This window comes from Scyliorhinus torazame, chromosome 26, assembly GCF_047496885.1.
Source record: "Scyliorhinus torazame isolate Kashiwa2021f chromosome 26, sScyTor2.1, whole genome shotgun sequence".
Classification (NCBI taxonomy): Eukaryota; Metazoa; Chordata; class Chondrichthyes; order Carcharhiniformes; family Scyliorhinidae; genus Scyliorhinus; species Scyliorhinus torazame.
The window spans coordinates 35,104,281-35,122,031 of record NC_092732.1 but is presented as its reverse complement, the minus strand read 5'-3'; the positions used below and the strand labels follow the sequence as shown (position 1 = coordinate 35,122,031).

At 53.6% G+C, this 17,751-nt stretch overlaps 2 protein-coding genes across 3 annotated transcripts in view; one reads left to right on the top strand and one right to left on the bottom strand.

Annotated features, from left to right (window-relative positions):
• The window catches only part of LOC140402969 (semaphorin-6D-like), a 1,151,034-nt gene that overhangs the window by 788,685 nt on the left and 344,598 nt on the right, over nucleotides 1-17,751 (top strand). The window lies entirely within an intron of this gene.
• The window catches only part of hormad1 (HORMA domain containing 1), a 65,756-nt gene continuing 48,311 nt past the window's right edge, over nucleotides 307-17,751 (bottom strand). The window contains exons 5-15 of the mRNA XM_072490503.1: nucleotides 16,470-16,506; nucleotides 15,740-15,760; nucleotides 15,598-15,624; nucleotides 14,980-15,047; nucleotides 12,423-12,574; nucleotides 8,907-9,151; nucleotides 6,126-6,204; nucleotides 5,953-6,026; nucleotides 1,317-1,400; nucleotides 766-858; nucleotides 307-333 (exon numbers count right to left, since the gene is read on the bottom strand). Coding sequence (XP_072346604.1) covers nucleotides 307-333; nucleotides 766-858; nucleotides 1,317-1,400; nucleotides 5,953-6,026; nucleotides 6,126-6,204; nucleotides 8,907-9,151; nucleotides 12,423-12,574; nucleotides 14,980-15,047; nucleotides 15,598-15,624; nucleotides 15,740-15,760; nucleotides 16,470-16,506 — 907 coding nt within the window. The remainder of the gene's footprint in view (nucleotides 334-765; nucleotides 859-1,316; nucleotides 1,401-5,952; nucleotides 6,027-6,125; nucleotides 6,205-8,906; nucleotides 9,152-12,422; nucleotides 12,575-14,979; nucleotides 15,048-15,597; nucleotides 15,625-15,739; nucleotides 15,761-16,469; nucleotides 16,507-17,751) is intronic.

Here is a 17,751-nt window from a genome sequence, read left to right as displayed (position 1 = left end):
TTTTTGGACACAGGGCGTAATTAAAGCTTGGTAAAATAATAATACGCTGTCACTGAATGTATTCAAGAAGGAAGAGGATGGATTTCTCTAGGCTCTAAAGGTGTCAGGTTACGCGGGGAGCGCAACAACATTGAGGTGGAGCATATTCGGGATGTCTGACCAGCCGGGGTTGGAAACGGGCGCGGAGGCAGATGTTGTAGCCTTCGCCTTGTTGATCGCCCAAAGGCGGATCTTGATGGGTTGGAGAGCAATCTCCCCACCTGCGCCCTGGCGTGGCCGGGGGGGCGGGGGGACCTGCTGGAATTCTTAGCGCTTGAGACTCTTAAGTTTGAACTGAGGGGAAGGATGGAGGGGTTCTACAATTCATGGGTGTGGTCGGTTATATTAGGGGTATCTCGGTACCGAGGTGGGATGTACCTTATACTGTAGTATGAGTGGTGGAACCGCCTGCTGGCTCCGCCCCGCAGGCGGAGCATAAGAGTCTGTGCTTCACCCACAGCAGTCATTCTGTACCAGAGCTGCTGGGGTAACCACTTGTTCATTAAAGCCTTGAATTGGACTACAATCTCACTTCAGTAGTGATTAATCGTGCATCAATGGGCATTATTCGTTATGCGGTGGAGCTGGGAAGGGGAGTGGGGACTGAGAGGCGATTTAGGTTCGCGGTGGCGGAAGGCGTTATGCCAATGTCGCCCCCCCCCCCCCCTCAGGGGCAACGGAGCTGCTACCCGCCCGATCGCTTGGCCAGAGGGACTGATGGCTCACCGGCTTGTCCCGCTCGGAGCAGCTCCTGGTCCTGGCTGCCGCCTTGCTGGCACCCGGCTTCCTGACCCCTTTATCCGTCGGCGCCGCGCTCTGCTGGAACAGAATCGGAGGGGGTTAGCCTACGCAGACGGGGGTCCTTCTTCGCCAAGGACTGCGGTACCGCCTCCTCTCTGCCCAAACCCTCTGATAGAATCATTGGGCACAGCAGGAGGCCATTCGCCCCCCCAACCCCCGCCGTGCGGTGCTGTCCCTTTCAGAGAACAATCCAATTCGTCCCGCTCCACACCGCACCATATCCCTGCAGATTTCCCCCCAATTTTATTCAGATTCCCCCCCTTTTGAAAGTTCCTATTGAATTTGCTCCCCACCCCCTTTCGGGCAACGCCTTCCTGATCACGTCAAGGCGCTGCGTTTAAATTTTAAAATCCCCCACCCGACACCCTCTGGTTCCTTTCCCGATTCTCCTCAATCCCGTGACCCCCTGTGGTCACCCCCCCCCCCCCCCCCCCCCCCCTCCCTCCCGCCCGACGGCCTGGCTGGACACCACTCACAGACTTTGTGTCGAAGAGCCTCCCGCTTCTTGTCCTCCTTCCGGATTGTTCCACGTCCGATGTCTTGTTCGCCGCACTCTCCATCTGCCACAGGACAACAGGATGAAACTAGACCCTCACATTTTCTTTCTTGATATGGCTTATCTACAGAACGCAGCGCTAATACTTCTGACCCCCGTGTCCCCGGAGCTCATCTTTATTCTATTACGCCCCCGGACCAGGCCCCAATAGTTGCTAGGATACCAGAGAGAAACCCTCGATACTTAAAATAACTTGAACAAGACAATAGCTTACCATCACCCATTAAACAATCCTGAACAGCGACAATCGAACACTAACTCCTAACTGCTGTCTTTTATCTCCACTCAGGCAAAACCCACCTCGGGTCAGAATCCGCTTTTAAACACAGTTAATTAGCCAACACTGGAATACCTTGTGTAAAAAAATGCCTGGGATAAACCGCTCTGAGAGAGAGAGATCCTTCAGGAATCAGCTTGCAGATTCTTGCCTGTGTCAAACTACTGCCTAACTTCCCAGCATTTGTCAAAAATAAAACTGCTCGTCCGCTTGCATCCCCAATCTAAACTGAACTGAGACTCACACCTGACTGCTCAGCCCCTGGCTTCCATCAGCTACGTAATCCTACTAAGGCAAACCACAACGGGCTACATTCGCCAATTTTGTGCCGAAGGCCAGAGGATCTGTGGCAATTTACGTGAATTTTTTTTTAAAAAATGGCGCCCCACTCACCGGCGGCAGGATCAGCTGTAGCCGCGTAAAACTCCCGGCACCCACGATATACATGGCCGGAGAATGGCCAGGTCCCGGCACGCAGCGATCGCGCCGTAAAACATGCCGGCAGCCGTGCGCGGAACCGGCCTGCCGGATACTGCCCCCCTGGCCACTCCCCCCCCCACCCCCCGCCCCCGCCCCCCCCCACTCCCGCCCAACTGTTATATTTATTTGGAGCAGTAAGGGTTTAAAAACCTGGGCTCGCGTGTGTGTGAGTGCTGCAGTCACGTTTTTAAACAATCCTCACCCCGCCCAGGACCCATAAAGACGTAGAGGGTAGGTGGGTCGCCAACACTAAATTGACCCTTAATTGGAAAGAAAAAGGAATTGGGTACTCTAAATTTATCTAGAAAAAAAGAACCGTCGGGGAGACCAGCCGCGCAACTCTCCCGGAAGGATCACCCCGCCCTAGTCGTAGGCAGCGTCGTGTTTATGCTTCGAGCCCTCAATCCTCTCCTTCAGTTCTCATGACTCGGTTTCTCTCTCTCTCTCTCTCTCTCCACAGACGCTGCCAGCCCTGTCGGGTTTACCCAACGCTTTCCGTTTCGGTTTTGGATTTCCAGCATCCACGGTTGTTTAGTTTTTACAAACCGGCGAGGACTCCCCCGCCCGCGCCCCCCCCCCCCAGTTCTCCTTCCAATAGCGGCTGTGGGATCTTTTACATCCCGCTCGAGAGGGGCCAACATGGTGGGAATGGGCTAGTATCCCAGAAACCCCAGGCTAACGCTCTGGGTGGGAGGGGGGTGGGTGGGGTGGAGCGAATCACTCACGCTTTGATAATAATAATCTTTATTATTGCCACAAGTAGGCTTACATTACCACTGCAGTGAAGCTACTGTGAAAATCCACACTCCGGCGCCTGTTCGGGCACATGGAGGGAGATTTCAGAATGTCCAATTCACACAAGCACATCTTTCGGGACTTGTGGGAGGAAACCGGAGCAGCCGGAGGAAAGGCACGGGGAGAACATGCCGACTCCGCACAGACAGTGACCCAAGCCGGGAATCGAACCCGGGTCCCTGACGCTGTGAAGCAACAGTGCTAACCACCGTGCCGCACATTACACTTCGTGCTCGAAAGTGCGCACTGTGAGCTGCGGCCAAAGGCAGGGGATGACCTCGCTGACTCTTACGGTGCAGCGCAGTGAGGCCGTTTGACTGCAGGGGGCATCGCACCCTAGTCGAGGGAGGCACGGCAGGTCAGCACTGCGGCCTCCCGGCACCAAGGACCCGGGCTCGATTCTGGCCTCGGGTGACTGTCTTTTGTGTGGAGTTTACACGTTCTCCCCATGTGTGCGAGGATTTCCTCCAGGTACAAAGATGTGCAGGTTAGGGGGATTGGCCGTGCTAAATTAACCCTTAGCGTCCAAAGATGTGCAGGTTAGGTGGATTGGCCGTGCTAAATTGTCCCTTAGTGTCCAAAGATGTACAGGTTAGGTGAATTGGCCGTGCTAAATTGTCCCTTAGTGTCCAAAGATGTACAGGTTAGGTGAATTGGCCATGCTAAATTACCCCTTAGTGTCCAAAGATGCGCAAGTTAGGTGAATTGGCCGTGCTAAATGGCCCCTTAGTGTCCAAAGATGTGCAGGTTAGGTGGATTGGCCGTAACAAAATTGTCCCTTAGTGTCCAAAGATGTACAGGTTAGGTGAATTGGCCGTGCTAAATTGCCCCTTAGTGTCCAAAGATGCGCAGGTTAGGTGAATTGGCCATGCTAAATTGTCCCTTAGTGTCCAAAGATGTGCAGGTTGGGTGGATTGGCCGTGCTAAATTGCCCCTTATGTCCAAAGATGCGCAGGTTAGGTGAATTGGCCGTGCTAAATTGTCCCTTAGTGTCCAAAGATGTGCAGGTTGGGTGGATTGGCCATGCTAAATTGCCCCTTAGTGTCCAAAGATGCGCAGGTTAGGTGAATTGGCCGCGCTAAATTGTCCCTTAGTGTCCAAAGATGCGCAGGTTAGGTGAATTGGCCGTGCTAAATTGCCCCTTAGTGTCCAAAGATGCGCAGGTTAGGTGGATTGGCCGTGCTAAATGGCCCCTTAGTGTCCAAAGATGTGCAGGTTGGGTGGATTGGCCGTGCTAAATTGTGCCTTAGTGTCCAAAGATGTGCAGGTTAGGTGGATTGGCCGTGCTGAATTGTCCCTTAGTGTCCAAAGATGTGCAGGTTAGGTGGATTGGCCGTGCTAAATTGTCCCTTAGTGTCCAAAGATGCGCAGGTTAGGTGGATTGGCCGTGCTAAATTGTCCCTTAGTGTCCAAAGATGTGCAGGTTAGGTGGATTGGCCGTGCTAAATTGCCCCTTAGTGTCCAAAGATGTGCAGGTTAGGTGGATTGGCCGTGCTAAATTGTCCCTTAGTGTCCAAAGATGTGGTTAGGTGGATTGGCCGTGCTAAATTGTCCCTTAGTGTCCAAAGATGTACAGGTTAGGTGAATTGCCGTGCTAAATTGCCCTTTAGTGTCCAAAGATGCGCAGGTTAGGTGAATTGGCCGTGCTAAATGGCCCCTTAGTGTCCAAAGATGTGCAGGTTAGGTGGATTGGCCGTAACAAAATTGTCCCTTAGTGTCCAAAGATGTACAGGTTAGGTGAATTGGCCGTGCTAAATTGCCCCTTAGTGTCCAAAGATGCGCAGGTTAGGTGAATTGGCCGTGCTAAATTGTCCCTTAGTGTCCAAAGATGTACAGGTTAGGTGAATTGGCCGTGCTAAATTGCCCCTTATGTCCAAAGATGCGCAGGTTAGGTGAATTGGCCGTGCTAAATTGTCCCTTAGTGTCCAAAGATGTGCAGGTTGGGTGGATTGGCCATGCTAAATTGCCCCTTAGTGTCCAAAGATGCGCAGGTTAGGTGAATTGGCCGCGCTAAATTGTCCCTTAGTGTCCAAAGATGCGCAGGTTAGGTGAATTGGCCGTGCTAAATTGCCCCTTAGTGTCCAAAGATGCGCAGGTTAGGTGGATTGGCCGTGCTAAATGGCCCCTTAGTGTCCAAAGATGTGCAGGTTGGGTGGATTGGCCGTGCTAAATTGTGCCTTAGTGTCCAAAGATGTGCAGGTTAGGTGGATTGGCCGTGCTGAATTGTCCCTTAGTGTCCAAAGATGTGCAGGTTAGGTGGATTGGCCGTGCTAAATTGTCCCTTAGTGTCCAAAGATGCGCAGGTTAGGTGGATTGGCCGTGCTAAATTGTCCCTTAGTGTCCAAAGATGTGCAGGTTAGGTGGATTGGCCGTGCTAAATTGCCCCTTAGTGTCCAAAGATGTGCAGGTTAGGTGGATTGGCCGTGCTAAATTGTCCCTTAGTGTCCAAAGATGTGGTTAGGTGGATTGGCCGTGCTAAATTGTCCCTTAGTGTCCAAAGATGTACAGGTTAGGTGAATTGCCGTGCTAAATTGCCCTTTAGTGTCCAAAGATGCGCAGGTTAGGTGAATTGGCCGTGCTAAATTGTCCCTTAGTGTCCAAAGATGTGCAGGTTAGGTGGATTGGCCGTGCTAAATTGTCCCTTAGTGTCCAAAGATGTGCAGGTTAGGTGGATTGGCCGTGCTAAATTGTCCCTTAGTGTCCAAAGATGTGCAGGTTGGGTGGATTGGCCGTGCTAAATTGTCCCTTAGTGTCCAAAGATGTGCGGGTTAGGTGGATTGGCCGTGCTAAATTGTCCCTTAGTGTCCAAAGATGTGCAGGTTAGGTGGATTGGCCGTGCTAAATTGTCCCTTAGTGTCCAAAGATGTGCGGGTTAGGTGGATTGACCGTGCTAAATTGTCCCTTAGTGTCCAAAGCAGCAAGAGAAGCGGAGGGGAGCAGGGAAAGAACGTCAACGGAGGGATCGAGTTCACCTGGTCTGTGCGGTTCAATGGGCGACACTCACCTGTGAAGCGGGGCTCCTGTTCTTGGGGCCGGTCCTGTCCGCTTCCTCTTTGTCCTGCCGCAATGCCTGTGCATCTGAAAGCACCATAAGAATGTTAGTACATAGCGAGGGGGCGGGGGGAGTGGCATTCGCAACAACAGACCCCAGCATGAGCTCGAGGGCCCTCGACCTACCTGCACTGTGCGCCGCAGCGTGGTCGGTTTCAGGGACGATCGCCTGGGACGCGGTGGGGCTCTCGGCCGGCAAGGTATCCTTTCGGCAAAACAGAAGCGAGACGTCACCGTTCGGAGCGAAGCCGGGCGTGGAGAGCGAGGAGCGCGCTGGAGATTATCGACTGCCGATAACGTACATCGGGCAGGGGACAGCGTTTTCCCCAACTCCACACCCGGAGGGGGGGGGGGAAGGGGGCCTAAACGGGAAATGGGTTTCAGTTTAAACAACAGCGCAGGAAGGATAAGGCCCCCTCCTCCTTGAGGGGCGGCACGGCGAGACGGTGGGTTAGCTCCGCTGCCTCACAGCGCCAGGGACCCGGGTTCGATTCCCGGCTTGGGTCACGGCCTGTGTGGAGTTTGCTCGTTCTCCCCGTGTCTGCGTGGATTTCCTCCGGGTGCTCTGGTTTCCTCCCACAGTCCAAAGATGTGCAGGTTAGGTGGATTGGCCGTGTTAAATTGTCCCTTAGTGTCCAAAGATGTGCAGGTTAGGTGGATTGGCCGTGCTAAATTGCCCCTTAGTGTCCAAAGATGTGCAGGTTAGGTGGATTGGCCGTGCTAAATTGTCCCTTAGTGTCCAAAGATGAAATGAAATTCGCTTATTGTCACAAGTAGGCTTCAAATGAAGTTACTGTGAAAAGCCCCTAGTCGCCATATTCCGGCGCCTGTTACGGGAATTGAACCGTGCTGCTGGCCTGCCTTGGTCTGCTTTCAAAGCCAGCGATTTAGCCCTGTGCTAAACAGCCCCTGTGCAGGTTAGGTGGATTGGCCGTGCTAAATTGCCCCTTAGTGTCCAAAGATGTGCAGGTTAGGTGGATTGGCCGTGCTAAATTGTCCCTTAGTGTCCAAAGATGTGCAGGTTAGGTGGATTGGCCGTGATAAATTGTCCCTTAGTGTCCAAAGATGTGCGGGTTAGGTGGATTGGCCGTGCTAAATTGTCCCTTTGTGTCAAAGATGTGCAGGTTGGGTGGATTGGCCGTGCTAAATTGCCCCTTAGTGTCCAAAGATGTGCAGGTTAGGTGGATTGGCCGCGCTAAATTGTACTTTAGTGTCTAAAGATGTGCAGGTTGGGTGGGGTTACGGGGATAGGGTGGGGGAGTGGGCCTGGGTAAGGTGCTCTTTCAGAGGGTCGGTGCAGACTCGATGGGCCGAATGGCCTCCTTCCACACTGTAGGGACTCTGTGGTTCTAACCCCGACTCAGAACACTGTAACGTTTACTCTTGTGAAACGTGGACGAAGTGTCAGGGGACCAGGCGGTTCCATTCTGGGATCTTCCCGTCAGCTATAACCTCAACTGGGATGGTTACAGGGTCCACGTATCAGTCCGATGAATCTAGTCTACCCCCTTCCACCAAGGTCAATGTCCCCAAAACTGCGCACAGTTACTCCAGGTGTGGTTTACCCAGAGCTTCGCACAGCAGGAGAATTGCTTCAGGGTGGATGAGCAAAGGTTTGATCGGAGAGCTCAGTCTTAGGAAGCAGGTTTAAAGGAGAGAGAGAGAGAGGGGGAGAGTTTTAGGAAGGGAATTCAAGAGCACTTCCCACCCCCTCCCCCCTACGGCGGAGCGATGGGAATCAGGGGGGGGGGGGGGGGATGCTCAACATGCCAGAATTGGAGGAACGCAGAGATCTCGAAGGGTTGTAGGGGCTGGAGGAGGTTACAGAGATAGGGAGGGGGTGTAGGGACTGGAGGAGGTTACAGAGATAGGGAGGGGGTGTAGGGGCTGGAGGAGGTTACAGAGATAGGGAGGGGGTGTAGGGGCTGGAGGAGGTTACAGAGATAGGGAGGGGGTGTAGGGGCTGGAGGAGGTTACTGAGATAGGGAGGGGGTGTAGGATGTTACAGAGATAGGGAGGGGGTGTAGGGGCTGGAGGAGGTTACAGAGATAGGGAGGGGGGTGTAGGGGCTGGAGGAGGTTACAGAGATAGGGAGGGGGTGTAGGGGCTGGAGGAGGTTACAGAGCTAGGGAGGGGGTGTAGGGGGCTGTAGGAGGTTACAGAGATAGGGAGGGGGTGTAGGGGCTGGAGGAGGTTACAGAGATAGGGAGGGGGTGTAGGTGCTGGAGGAGGTTACAGAGTTAGGGAGGGGGTGTAGGGGCTACAGGAGGTTATAGAGATAGGGAGGGGGGTGTAGGGGCTGGAGGAGGTTACAGAGATAGGGAGGGGGTGTAGGGGCTGGAGGAGGTTACAGAGATAGGGAGGGGGTGTAGGGGCTGGAGGAGGTTACAGAGATAGGGAGGGGGTGTAGGGGCTGGAGGAGGTTACAGAGATAGGGAGGGGGTGTAGGGGCTGGAGGAGGCTACACAGATAGGGAGGGGGTGTAGGGGCTGGAGGAGGTTACAGTGATAGGGAGGGGGTGCAGGGACTGGAGGAGGTTACAGAGATAGGGAGGGGGTGTAGGGGCTGGAGGAGGTTACAGAGATAGGGAGGGGGTGCAGGGGCTGGAGGAGGTTACAGAGACAGGGAGGGGGTTAGGGGCTGGAGGACGTTACGGCGATAGGGAGGTCGGGGGGAAATGGTGGGTGGAAGCGACTCAGGGGGAGTTCGGACATGGGGGGACAGCGGAGCTCGGGACCAGCTGCAGTGTACGCTGGACGGGAGCTACGCCATTGGCCAGGGAGCTGAGAGAACCTGGGATGGGGGGGGGGGGGGGGGGGGGGGGGTGTCGCACACGTGCTGGGTACGGCCATCACGTGGACCTCGACCCGGGAGCAGACGGTTAAACGGTAGCCGAACGGGTCTTACGTTAATCTCCACCTGCTCGGTGTCAGCTGGGTCCTCCGCCGGGGCTTGCGGGCTCTCTCGGCCCTCTCTCCGCTCCCCTTTGTCCAGTCGCTGCATACGGTCGCTATCCGTTGTGACTTTCACCTTCAGGACGTGGAAGGGAGTGGCCACCTCGCCCACGCTCAGAAAAACCGGCTCCCCTTCAAACATCATATTCTCCAAGGTGCCCTCTTTGAAGCCGGGAGGCTGGTAGTCCGGGGGAGTGACTGGGCACAGAGCACAACGGGTTACCTTAAACCAAATCACACCCCCCCCCCCTTCCTCGATTCTCTTCAATCTGTGTCCCCCCCCACTCCTCTGATTACCGACCCTCTTGTCGGGGGGCGACACTTTCTCCTCATTTACCCCATCTACAAGTTTGCTGACGATACGCCAGCGGTGGGTCAAAGAACAAACAAAGAACAAAGAAATGTACAGCACAGGAACAGGCCCTTCGGCCCTCCAAGCCCGTGCCGACCATGCTGCCCGATTAAACTACAATCTTCTACACTTCCTGGGTCCGTGTCCCTCTATTCCCATCCTATTCATGTATTTGTCAAGATGCCCCTTAAACGTCACTATCGTCCCTGCTTCCACCACCTTCTCCGGCAGTGAGTTCCAGGCACCCACTACCCTCTGCGTAAAAAACTTGCCTCGTACATCTCCTCTAAACACTGCCCCTCGCACCTTAAACCTATGCCCCCTAGTAATTGACCCCTCTACCCTGGGGAAAAGCCTCTGACTATCCACTCTGTCTATGCCCCTCATAATTTTGTAGACCTCTATCAGGTCTCCCCTCAACCTCCGTCGTTCCAGTGAGAACAACCCGAGTTTATTCAACCGCTCCTCATAGCTAATGCCCTCCATACCAGGCAACATTCTGGTAAATCTCTTCTGCACCCTCTCTAAAGCCTCCACATCCTTCTGGTAGTGTGGCGACCAGAATTGAACAATATACTCCAAGTGTGGCCTAACTAAGGTTCTATACAGCTGCAACATGACTTGCCAATTCTTATACTCAATGCCCCGGCCAATGAAGGCAAGCATGCCGTATGCCTGCTTGACTACCTTCTCCACCTGTGTTGCCCCTTTCAGTGACCTATGGACCTGTACACCTAGATCTCTCTGACTGTCAATATTCTTGAGGGTTCTACCATTCACTGTATATTCCCTACCTTCATGGACCTTCCAAAATGCATCACCTCACATTTGTCCGGATTAAACTCCATCTGCCATCTCTCCGCCCAAGTCTCCAAACAATCTAAATCCTGCTGTATCCTCTGACAGTCCTCATCGCTATCCGCAATTCCACCAACCTTTGTGTCGTCTGCAAACTTACTAATCAGACCAGTTACATTTTCCCCCAAATCATTTATATATACTACAAACAGCAAAGGTCCCAGCACTGATTCCTGTGGAACACCACTGGTCACAGCCGTCCAATTAGAAAAGCATCCTTCCATTGCTACTCTCTGCCTTCTATGACCTAGCCAGTTCTGTATCCACCTTGCCCGCTCACCCCTGATCCTGTGTGACTTCACCTTTTGTACTAGTTTACCATGAGGGACCTTGTCAAAGGCCTTACTGAAGTCCATATAGACAACATCCACTGCCCTACCTGCATCAATCATCTTTGTGACCTCTTCGAAAAACTCTATCAAGTTAGTGAGACACGACCACCCCTTCACAAAACCATGCTGTCTCTCACTAATACATCCATTTGCTTCCAAATGGAGTAGATCCTGTCTCGAAGAATTCTCTCCAGTAATTTCCCTACCACTGACGTAAGGCTCACCGGCCTGTCGTTCCCTGGATTATCCTTGCTACCCTTCTTAAACAGAGGAACAACATTGTCTATTCTCCAGTCCTCCGGGACATCACCTGAAGACAGCGAGGATCCAAAGATTTCTGTCAAGGCCTCAGCAATTTCCGTACCAGCCTCCCCGAACAGGCGCCGGAATGTGGCGACTAGGGGCTTTTCACAGTAACTTCATTGGAAGCCTACTTGTGACAATAAGCGATTTTCATTTCATTTCAATTTCCTCTCTAGCCTCCTTCAGTATTCTGGGGTAGTTCCCATCAGGCCCTGGGGCCTTATCTACCTTAATATTTTTCAAGACGCCCAACACCTCGTCTTTTTGGATCACAATGTGACCCAGGCTATTTACACACCCTTCTCCAGACTCAACATCTATCAATTCCTTCTCTTTGGTGAATACTGATGCAAAGTATTCATTTAGTACCTCACCCATTTCCTCTGGCTCCACACATAGATTCCCTTGCCTATCCTTCAGTGGGCCAACCCTTTCCCTGGCTACCCTCTTGCTTTTGATGTACGTGTAAAAAGCCTTGGGATTTTCCTTAACCCTATTTGCCAATGACTTTTCGTGACCCCTTCTAGCCCTCCTGACTCCTTGCTTAAGTCGGATCTCGAACAATGACGAGTCAGAATACAGGAGGGAGATAGAGAACCTAGTGGAGTGGTGTAGCGACAACAATCTCTCCCTCAATGCCAGCAAAACTAAAGAGCTGGTCATTGACTTCAGGAAGCAAAGTGTCGTACACACCCGTCTGCATCAATGGGGCCGAGGTGGAGATGGTTAGCAGCTTCAAATTCCTCGGTCTGCACAGCACCAACAATCTGTCCTGGTCCGCCCACGTCAGCGCGACCACCAAGAAAGCACAACATAGAATTTACAGTGCAGAAGGAGGCCATTCGGCCCATTGGGTCTGCACTGGCCCTTACAAAGAGCACCCTACTGAAGCCCACGTATCTACCCTATCTCCGTAACCCAGTAACCCCCACTTATCATTTTTTGGACACTAAGGACAATTCAGCGCGGCCAGTCTACCTAACCCGCACATCTTTGGACTGTGGGAGGAAACCGGAGCACCCGGAGGAAACCCACGCAGACACGGGGAGGACGTGCAGACTCCGCACAGACAGTGACCCAAGCCGGAATCGAACCTGGGACCCTGGAGCTGTGAAGCAACAGTGCTAACCACTATGCTACCTCGCTGCCTATACTTCCTCGGGGATCTAAGGAAATTCGGCATGTCCACATTAACCCTTACCAACTTTTACAGATGCACCATAGAAAGCATCCTATCGGGCTGCATCACAGCCTGGTGTGGCAACTGCTCGGCCCAGGACCGCAAGAAACTTCAGAGAGTCGTGAACACCGCCCAGTCCATCACACAAACCTGCCTCCCACCCATTGACTCCATCTACACCTCCCGCTGCCTGGGGAAAGCGGGCAGCATAATCAAAGACCCCCTCCCACCCGGCTTACTCACTCTTCCAACTTCTTCCATCGGGCAGGAGATACAGAAGTCTGAGAACACGCACGAACAGACTCAAAAACAGCTTCTTCCCCGCTGTCACCAGACTCCTAAACGACCCTCTTATGAACTGACCCGATCTCTCCACACATCTTCTCTACTGTGTAACACTACACTCTGTGCGCTTCACCCGATGCCTGCGCCGAGGGAAATTACCTTCGTCGTAGTACGAGAGCTTCATCTTCAGGCAGATGTCGTTGGGAAGGGGCCCAAGGCTCTGCATCAGTACGTAGAGCTTGCGAATGAGCTGGATGCTGGCCTTCCTCGTGTCTGAGCAGCTCACAGTGGAGCTGATGTTCCTGTTGTTGCTACGGAAACATGACGGTGAGTACCCCAAGGGGGGGGAGCTTGCGACAAGCTGAACCGGCAAGGGGGGGGGGGGCGAAGGAACCGTGCCAAATGCGGGTGGGGTGACATCATCAACCTCCCTGGTTAACAGCAGGAATGTGGGCATTTCGTGGCGCACTCGTTTGCACAGCTGCCTCACGGCGCCGAGGTCCCAGGTTCGATCCCGGCCCTGTCCGGGGAGAGTTTGCACCTTCTCCCCGTGTCTGCGCGAGTTTCTCCCCCACAACCCAAAGATGTGCAGGGTAGGTGGATTGGCCGCGCTGAATTGCCCCTTCATTGGAAAAAATGAATTGGGTACTCTAAATTAAAGAAAAAGGAATGTGGGCATTTGCTGCCCATAATTCCGGTCTCTCGCGTCTCCCCCCATTCCCATCGCTCCGCCATTGGCGGCCGTGCCTTCAGCTGCCTGGGCGGGGGGGGGGGGCCTGAGCTCTGGAATCCCTCCCTGATCCTCTCCATCTCTCTCTCTGTCTCTCTCTGTCTGTCTCTCTCTCTCTGTCTCTCTCTCTCTCTCTGTCTCTCTCTCTCTCTGTGTCTCTCTCTCTCTCTGTCTCTCTCTCTGTCTCTGTCGATCTCTATCTCTCTTTATCTCTCTCGCTCTGTCTCTCGCTCTCTCTGTCTCTCTCACTGTCTCTGTCTCTCGCTCTCTCTGTCTCTCTCTCTGTCTCTGTCTCTCGCTCTCTCTGTCTCTCTCTCTGTCTCTCGCTCTCTCTGTCTCTCTCTCGCTCTCTCTCTGTCTCTCTTTATCTCTCTGTGGAGATGTAAGGTAGGACCTGCACTACAGGTTCGCCGGTAGTTCCTGCCGGCTGGCTCCGCCCAGGGAGAACTGTATAAATATGCATGACCTCCAGTGCCCTGCCATTTCGCCAGCTGCAGCAGGAGGCCACGCTGTAATAAAGCCCCAGTTGTACCCAACTTTAGTCTTTGTGCAATTGATCGTGCATCACTCTCTCTCTCTCCCTGTCTCTCTCGCTGTCTCTCTCGCTCTGTCTCTCTCTCTCTCTCTCTCTCCGTCTCTCTCTCTCTCTCGCTGTCTCTCTCTCTGTCTCTCTCTCTCTCTCTGTCGATCTCTATCTCTCTTTATCTCTCTCGCTCTCTCTGTCTCTCCCTCTGTCTCTCGCTCTCTCTGTATCTCTCTCTGTCTCTCCCTCTGTCTCTCTCTCTGTCTCTCTCTCTCTCTCTCCGTCTCTCTCTGTCTGTCTCTTTATCCCTCTTTATCTCTCTCTGTCTCTCTCTCTCTCTCTCTGTCTCTCTCTCTGTGTCTCTCTCTCTGTCTCTCTCTCTCTGTCTCGCTCTATCTCTCTCGCTCTATCTCTCTCGCTCTGTCTCTCTCTGTCTCTCTCTCTGTCTCTCTCTCTCGCTCTCTCTCTCGCTCTCTCTCTCTCTGTTTCTCTCTCGCTCTCTGTCTCTCTCTCTGTCTCTCTCTCTATCTCTCTCTCTCGCTCTCTCTCTCTCTCGGTCTCTCCATTTCTTTCTCTCGCCCCCTCTCTCTGTCTCTTTCTGTGTCTCTTTTTCTCTGTCGCTCTGCGTCTCTCTCTGTCCCTTTGTCTCTGTCCTTGCATCTCTCTCCGTCTATCTTTCTCTTTCTCTTTCTGTCTCTCTCTCTCTGCATCTCTCGCTCCATTTCTTTCTCTCTCCCATTCTCTCTCGGTGTGTCTGTCTGTCTCTCTCTCTCCATGTCTTTCACGCTCCCCATCTGCCTCTCTCTCTCCATCCCTCTCTCTCCCCATCCCTTTCTCACATATAAAAGTCAACCCCATTGCTGTGGGGCTGGTGTCACAGGTAGGCCGGACCAGGTAAGGATGCGGAGATGGAGGGGGCGGGGACGGGGGGGCGGAGGGAAATCCGGTCTGTGGAGACCAGCCTCGGACAAGCTATTGCACCCTCGCCGTCGTCCATCACCCCGGGCTACACCGTGCGTGCAAATTGCCGCAGCCACTCAGGACTCCATGGGTGGGGGCTGAGTGTGGCATTGCCCCAGGACCAGCAATCCGGAGACCCCGGTGATGGCCCCAGGGACCCACGTTCGAATCCCACCACTTGAACTCAAAAGAAACTCTGCAATTAAAATCCCCCCCCCCCCCACTAATGTACCCTTCAGGGTAGGAAATCTGCCATCCTTACCCCGGCCTGGCCTACAGGTGACTCCAAGACCCTCTGTAATGGCCGATCGAGACACGGTTCAGGGGGGCAATTAGTGATGGGACAAGCCGGCGACGCCCCCCCCCCCGGACATCTCACCACCGGCACACACACAGACGGGCAAACCACACGGTATTTCGGAGGGGCGATTGGGGGGGGGGGGGGGGGTAAGGAACGGTGCAGGGGCTGGAGGAGGTTGTAAAAGGCCATCTTCCTCCCCTACCTCGCAAAGTCCATCGTTGGTCCGTTCCCCATGTACTTGAACTTAAACTGGTAACACTCGGTGATTGTCTGAAAAGGAAGAATGGGTGAAGACGTTGACGGTGAGCTTGCGCAGGTCAGAGTTCTGCTTTACTCTGCCTTCGCCACCCCAGCGGGATTCGCCAGTTCCGAGTGTCTATACGTTAAAAATACATCAACTGGGGAGGACGGGGTCGGCGTGCAGTTGGTCAAATAAGGCAGTTGGCTCCCATTGTCTCAGACTGAGATTTCAATTAATTTTTACTTTGATGCCATCCTTACCCCCAGGGGAGGAGGAGGCGGGAGGAAGGCAGGGGTGGCAGGGGGAGGAGGGGGCAGAAGGGGGAGGGGGAGGGGAGAGAGAGAGAGAGAGAGGGATTTTGGCATCAGGATGATAAATGTACACCATCATTTTTAAGAAAGGCGGGGGCGATCCCAGACAAAACGGGCTCGAAACCTCTTGTACGGACGCTGCCAGACCTGACAGGTTTATCGTCGAATTCCCCGTTCTCCCTGTTGCCGATTGCGATGTCGGGAATATCAGCGGCCACCCCCCCCACCCCCACCGGGAATCCGTCGCAGCGTACCGGTCAGAACGTACCTGAGGATCCTCCTGATTCGTGTAGATCTGCAGGTCGGAGCAAACGGGAAAATAAAATCAGACCATCAGCAATCCAGCAATCACTGATCTGAGCGCGGAATCAGTGTTTGGACATTGACGTTAACGCTCAGGAGGCACTCACCGCTAAAATCAGCATCCGCAGCTGTTGAGGGGAAAGCACAAGAGAGTTCTGAGTGAAAAAGGCGGCGGCTGCTGGCCACAGATTCTCGACAGGGCAGGAAGAGTCCATTCGGCCCATTGAGTCTGCACCGGCATTCTGAGAGAGCACCCAACCCAGCCCCCCGCCCCCCCAGCACCACCCCCACCCCCGCCACCACCACCCTCTCTATCTCTGCAACCTCCTCCAGCCCCTATACCCCCTCCCTATCTCTGCAACCTCCTCCAGCCCCTACACCCCCTCCCTATCTCTGTAACATCCTCCAGCCCCTACACCCCCTCCCTATCTCTGTAACCTCCTCCAGCCCCTACACCACCTCCCTATCTCTGTAACCTCCTCCAGCCCCTACACCCCCTCCCTATCTCTGTAACCTCCTCCAGCTCCTACACTCCCTCCCTATCTCTGTAACCTCCTCCAGCCCCTACACCCCCTCCCTATCTCTGTAACCTCCTCCAGCCCCTACACCCCCTCCCTATCTCTGTAACCTCCTCCAGCCCTTACAACCCCTCCCTATCTCTGTAACCTCCTCCAGCCCCTACACCCCCTCCCTATCTCTGTAACCTCCTCCAGCCACTACACCCCCTCCCTATCTCTGTAACCACCTCCAGCCACTGCACCCCCTCCCTATCTCTGTAACCTGCCTTTTGTTGCTAAGTTCTGGAAGCCATAATCAACGACAAGTAAAATGACTCACGTATTTTTTCTGTAGAGCATCGTAGCATCCCAGCATCCTGCAAGAAATAGAATAAGCAAGTAGCAGAATTTGTTAATACAGAATGAAGGTCAGCACTGTCTGAAAGACAAGTAGCAGAATGTGTTAATACAGAATGAAGGTCAGCACTGTCTGAAAAACAAGTAGCAGAATGTGTTAATACAGAATGAAGGTTTTGTGAAGGCCACGAAGAATCAAGCACTAGTTTTAAGGATACAAAGTAATAACATTTATTTACAATAACATATATATATATATATATATATTAAATATATGTATAACAGCAGCAGCAACTTCCCTTGCTGCACACTCCTTCCTGCTGGTTCCAAACTGGCCAGCTTTATTTATACTTGGCGTTTACTAATGGTTTCTCCGCCCCCCTCATTGGGGAAGCTCATACTCCCACAGGATTGTGGGATTGTCATTCGTCCCCAGCCAATGGTAAGCAGGCAGGTTATAACATCCCTCCCCCCCCAAAGTCCAAGGAATCCACCGAAGACCCTGGCGAAGGAGGGCGTCGGACTCGTTTTGCCGCAGGCCGGACACCATTTGCACGTGGCGCTGGATCAGGCGGCGTGTAACGACCCGGAGACCGGCGCTTCCGTGATGAACGTCGTAACGGTTGTACATCCACGGCCCATGGGCCCGAGGATTCCCCCTCTGATGCGTCCTGTGTCTCCATCTTGGAGTCAGAGTCTGCTGCCTCTGTCATCTCGGCGTCTCTAACTCCGTGCGGTTCTGTAACGACCTGCGCAGGCTTTGAGTGAGGCACCAGTAGAAGATTGTGAGGAGTACCTTCCCTTGTCTCTGGTCTCTGCGGCTGTAGAAATGAGCTCCGGGGGATAGTCCTGGAAGGGATAGTCTTCTGGACCGAACGTGGTCTACATGTTTGCGCTGGAGACGACCCTGGGCTTGCACCTGGTAAGATATAGGGCCCGTTTGGCGAAAGATTACACCAGGAACCCACTGGGCACCACCAGCAAAATTTCGAACGAACACTGGGTCACCGGGCGCAAACTGCCGAATCGGCCGATGCCGAGAAAATCCCTATCCCTGCCGTTCTTGTGTGCGGCGTACTTTTGCGCCAATGTCCGGGAAAACCATACTAAGGCGGGTGCGAAGTCTCCGGCCCATTAGGAGTTCTGCGAGAGCTACCCCAGTCACCGCATGGGGGGTGGTCCTGTATGTAAACAAAAAGCGAGCCAGTCTCGTGTCCATTGATCCGGAAGACTGCTTCTTTAGGCCTAGTTTGAATGTCTGCACT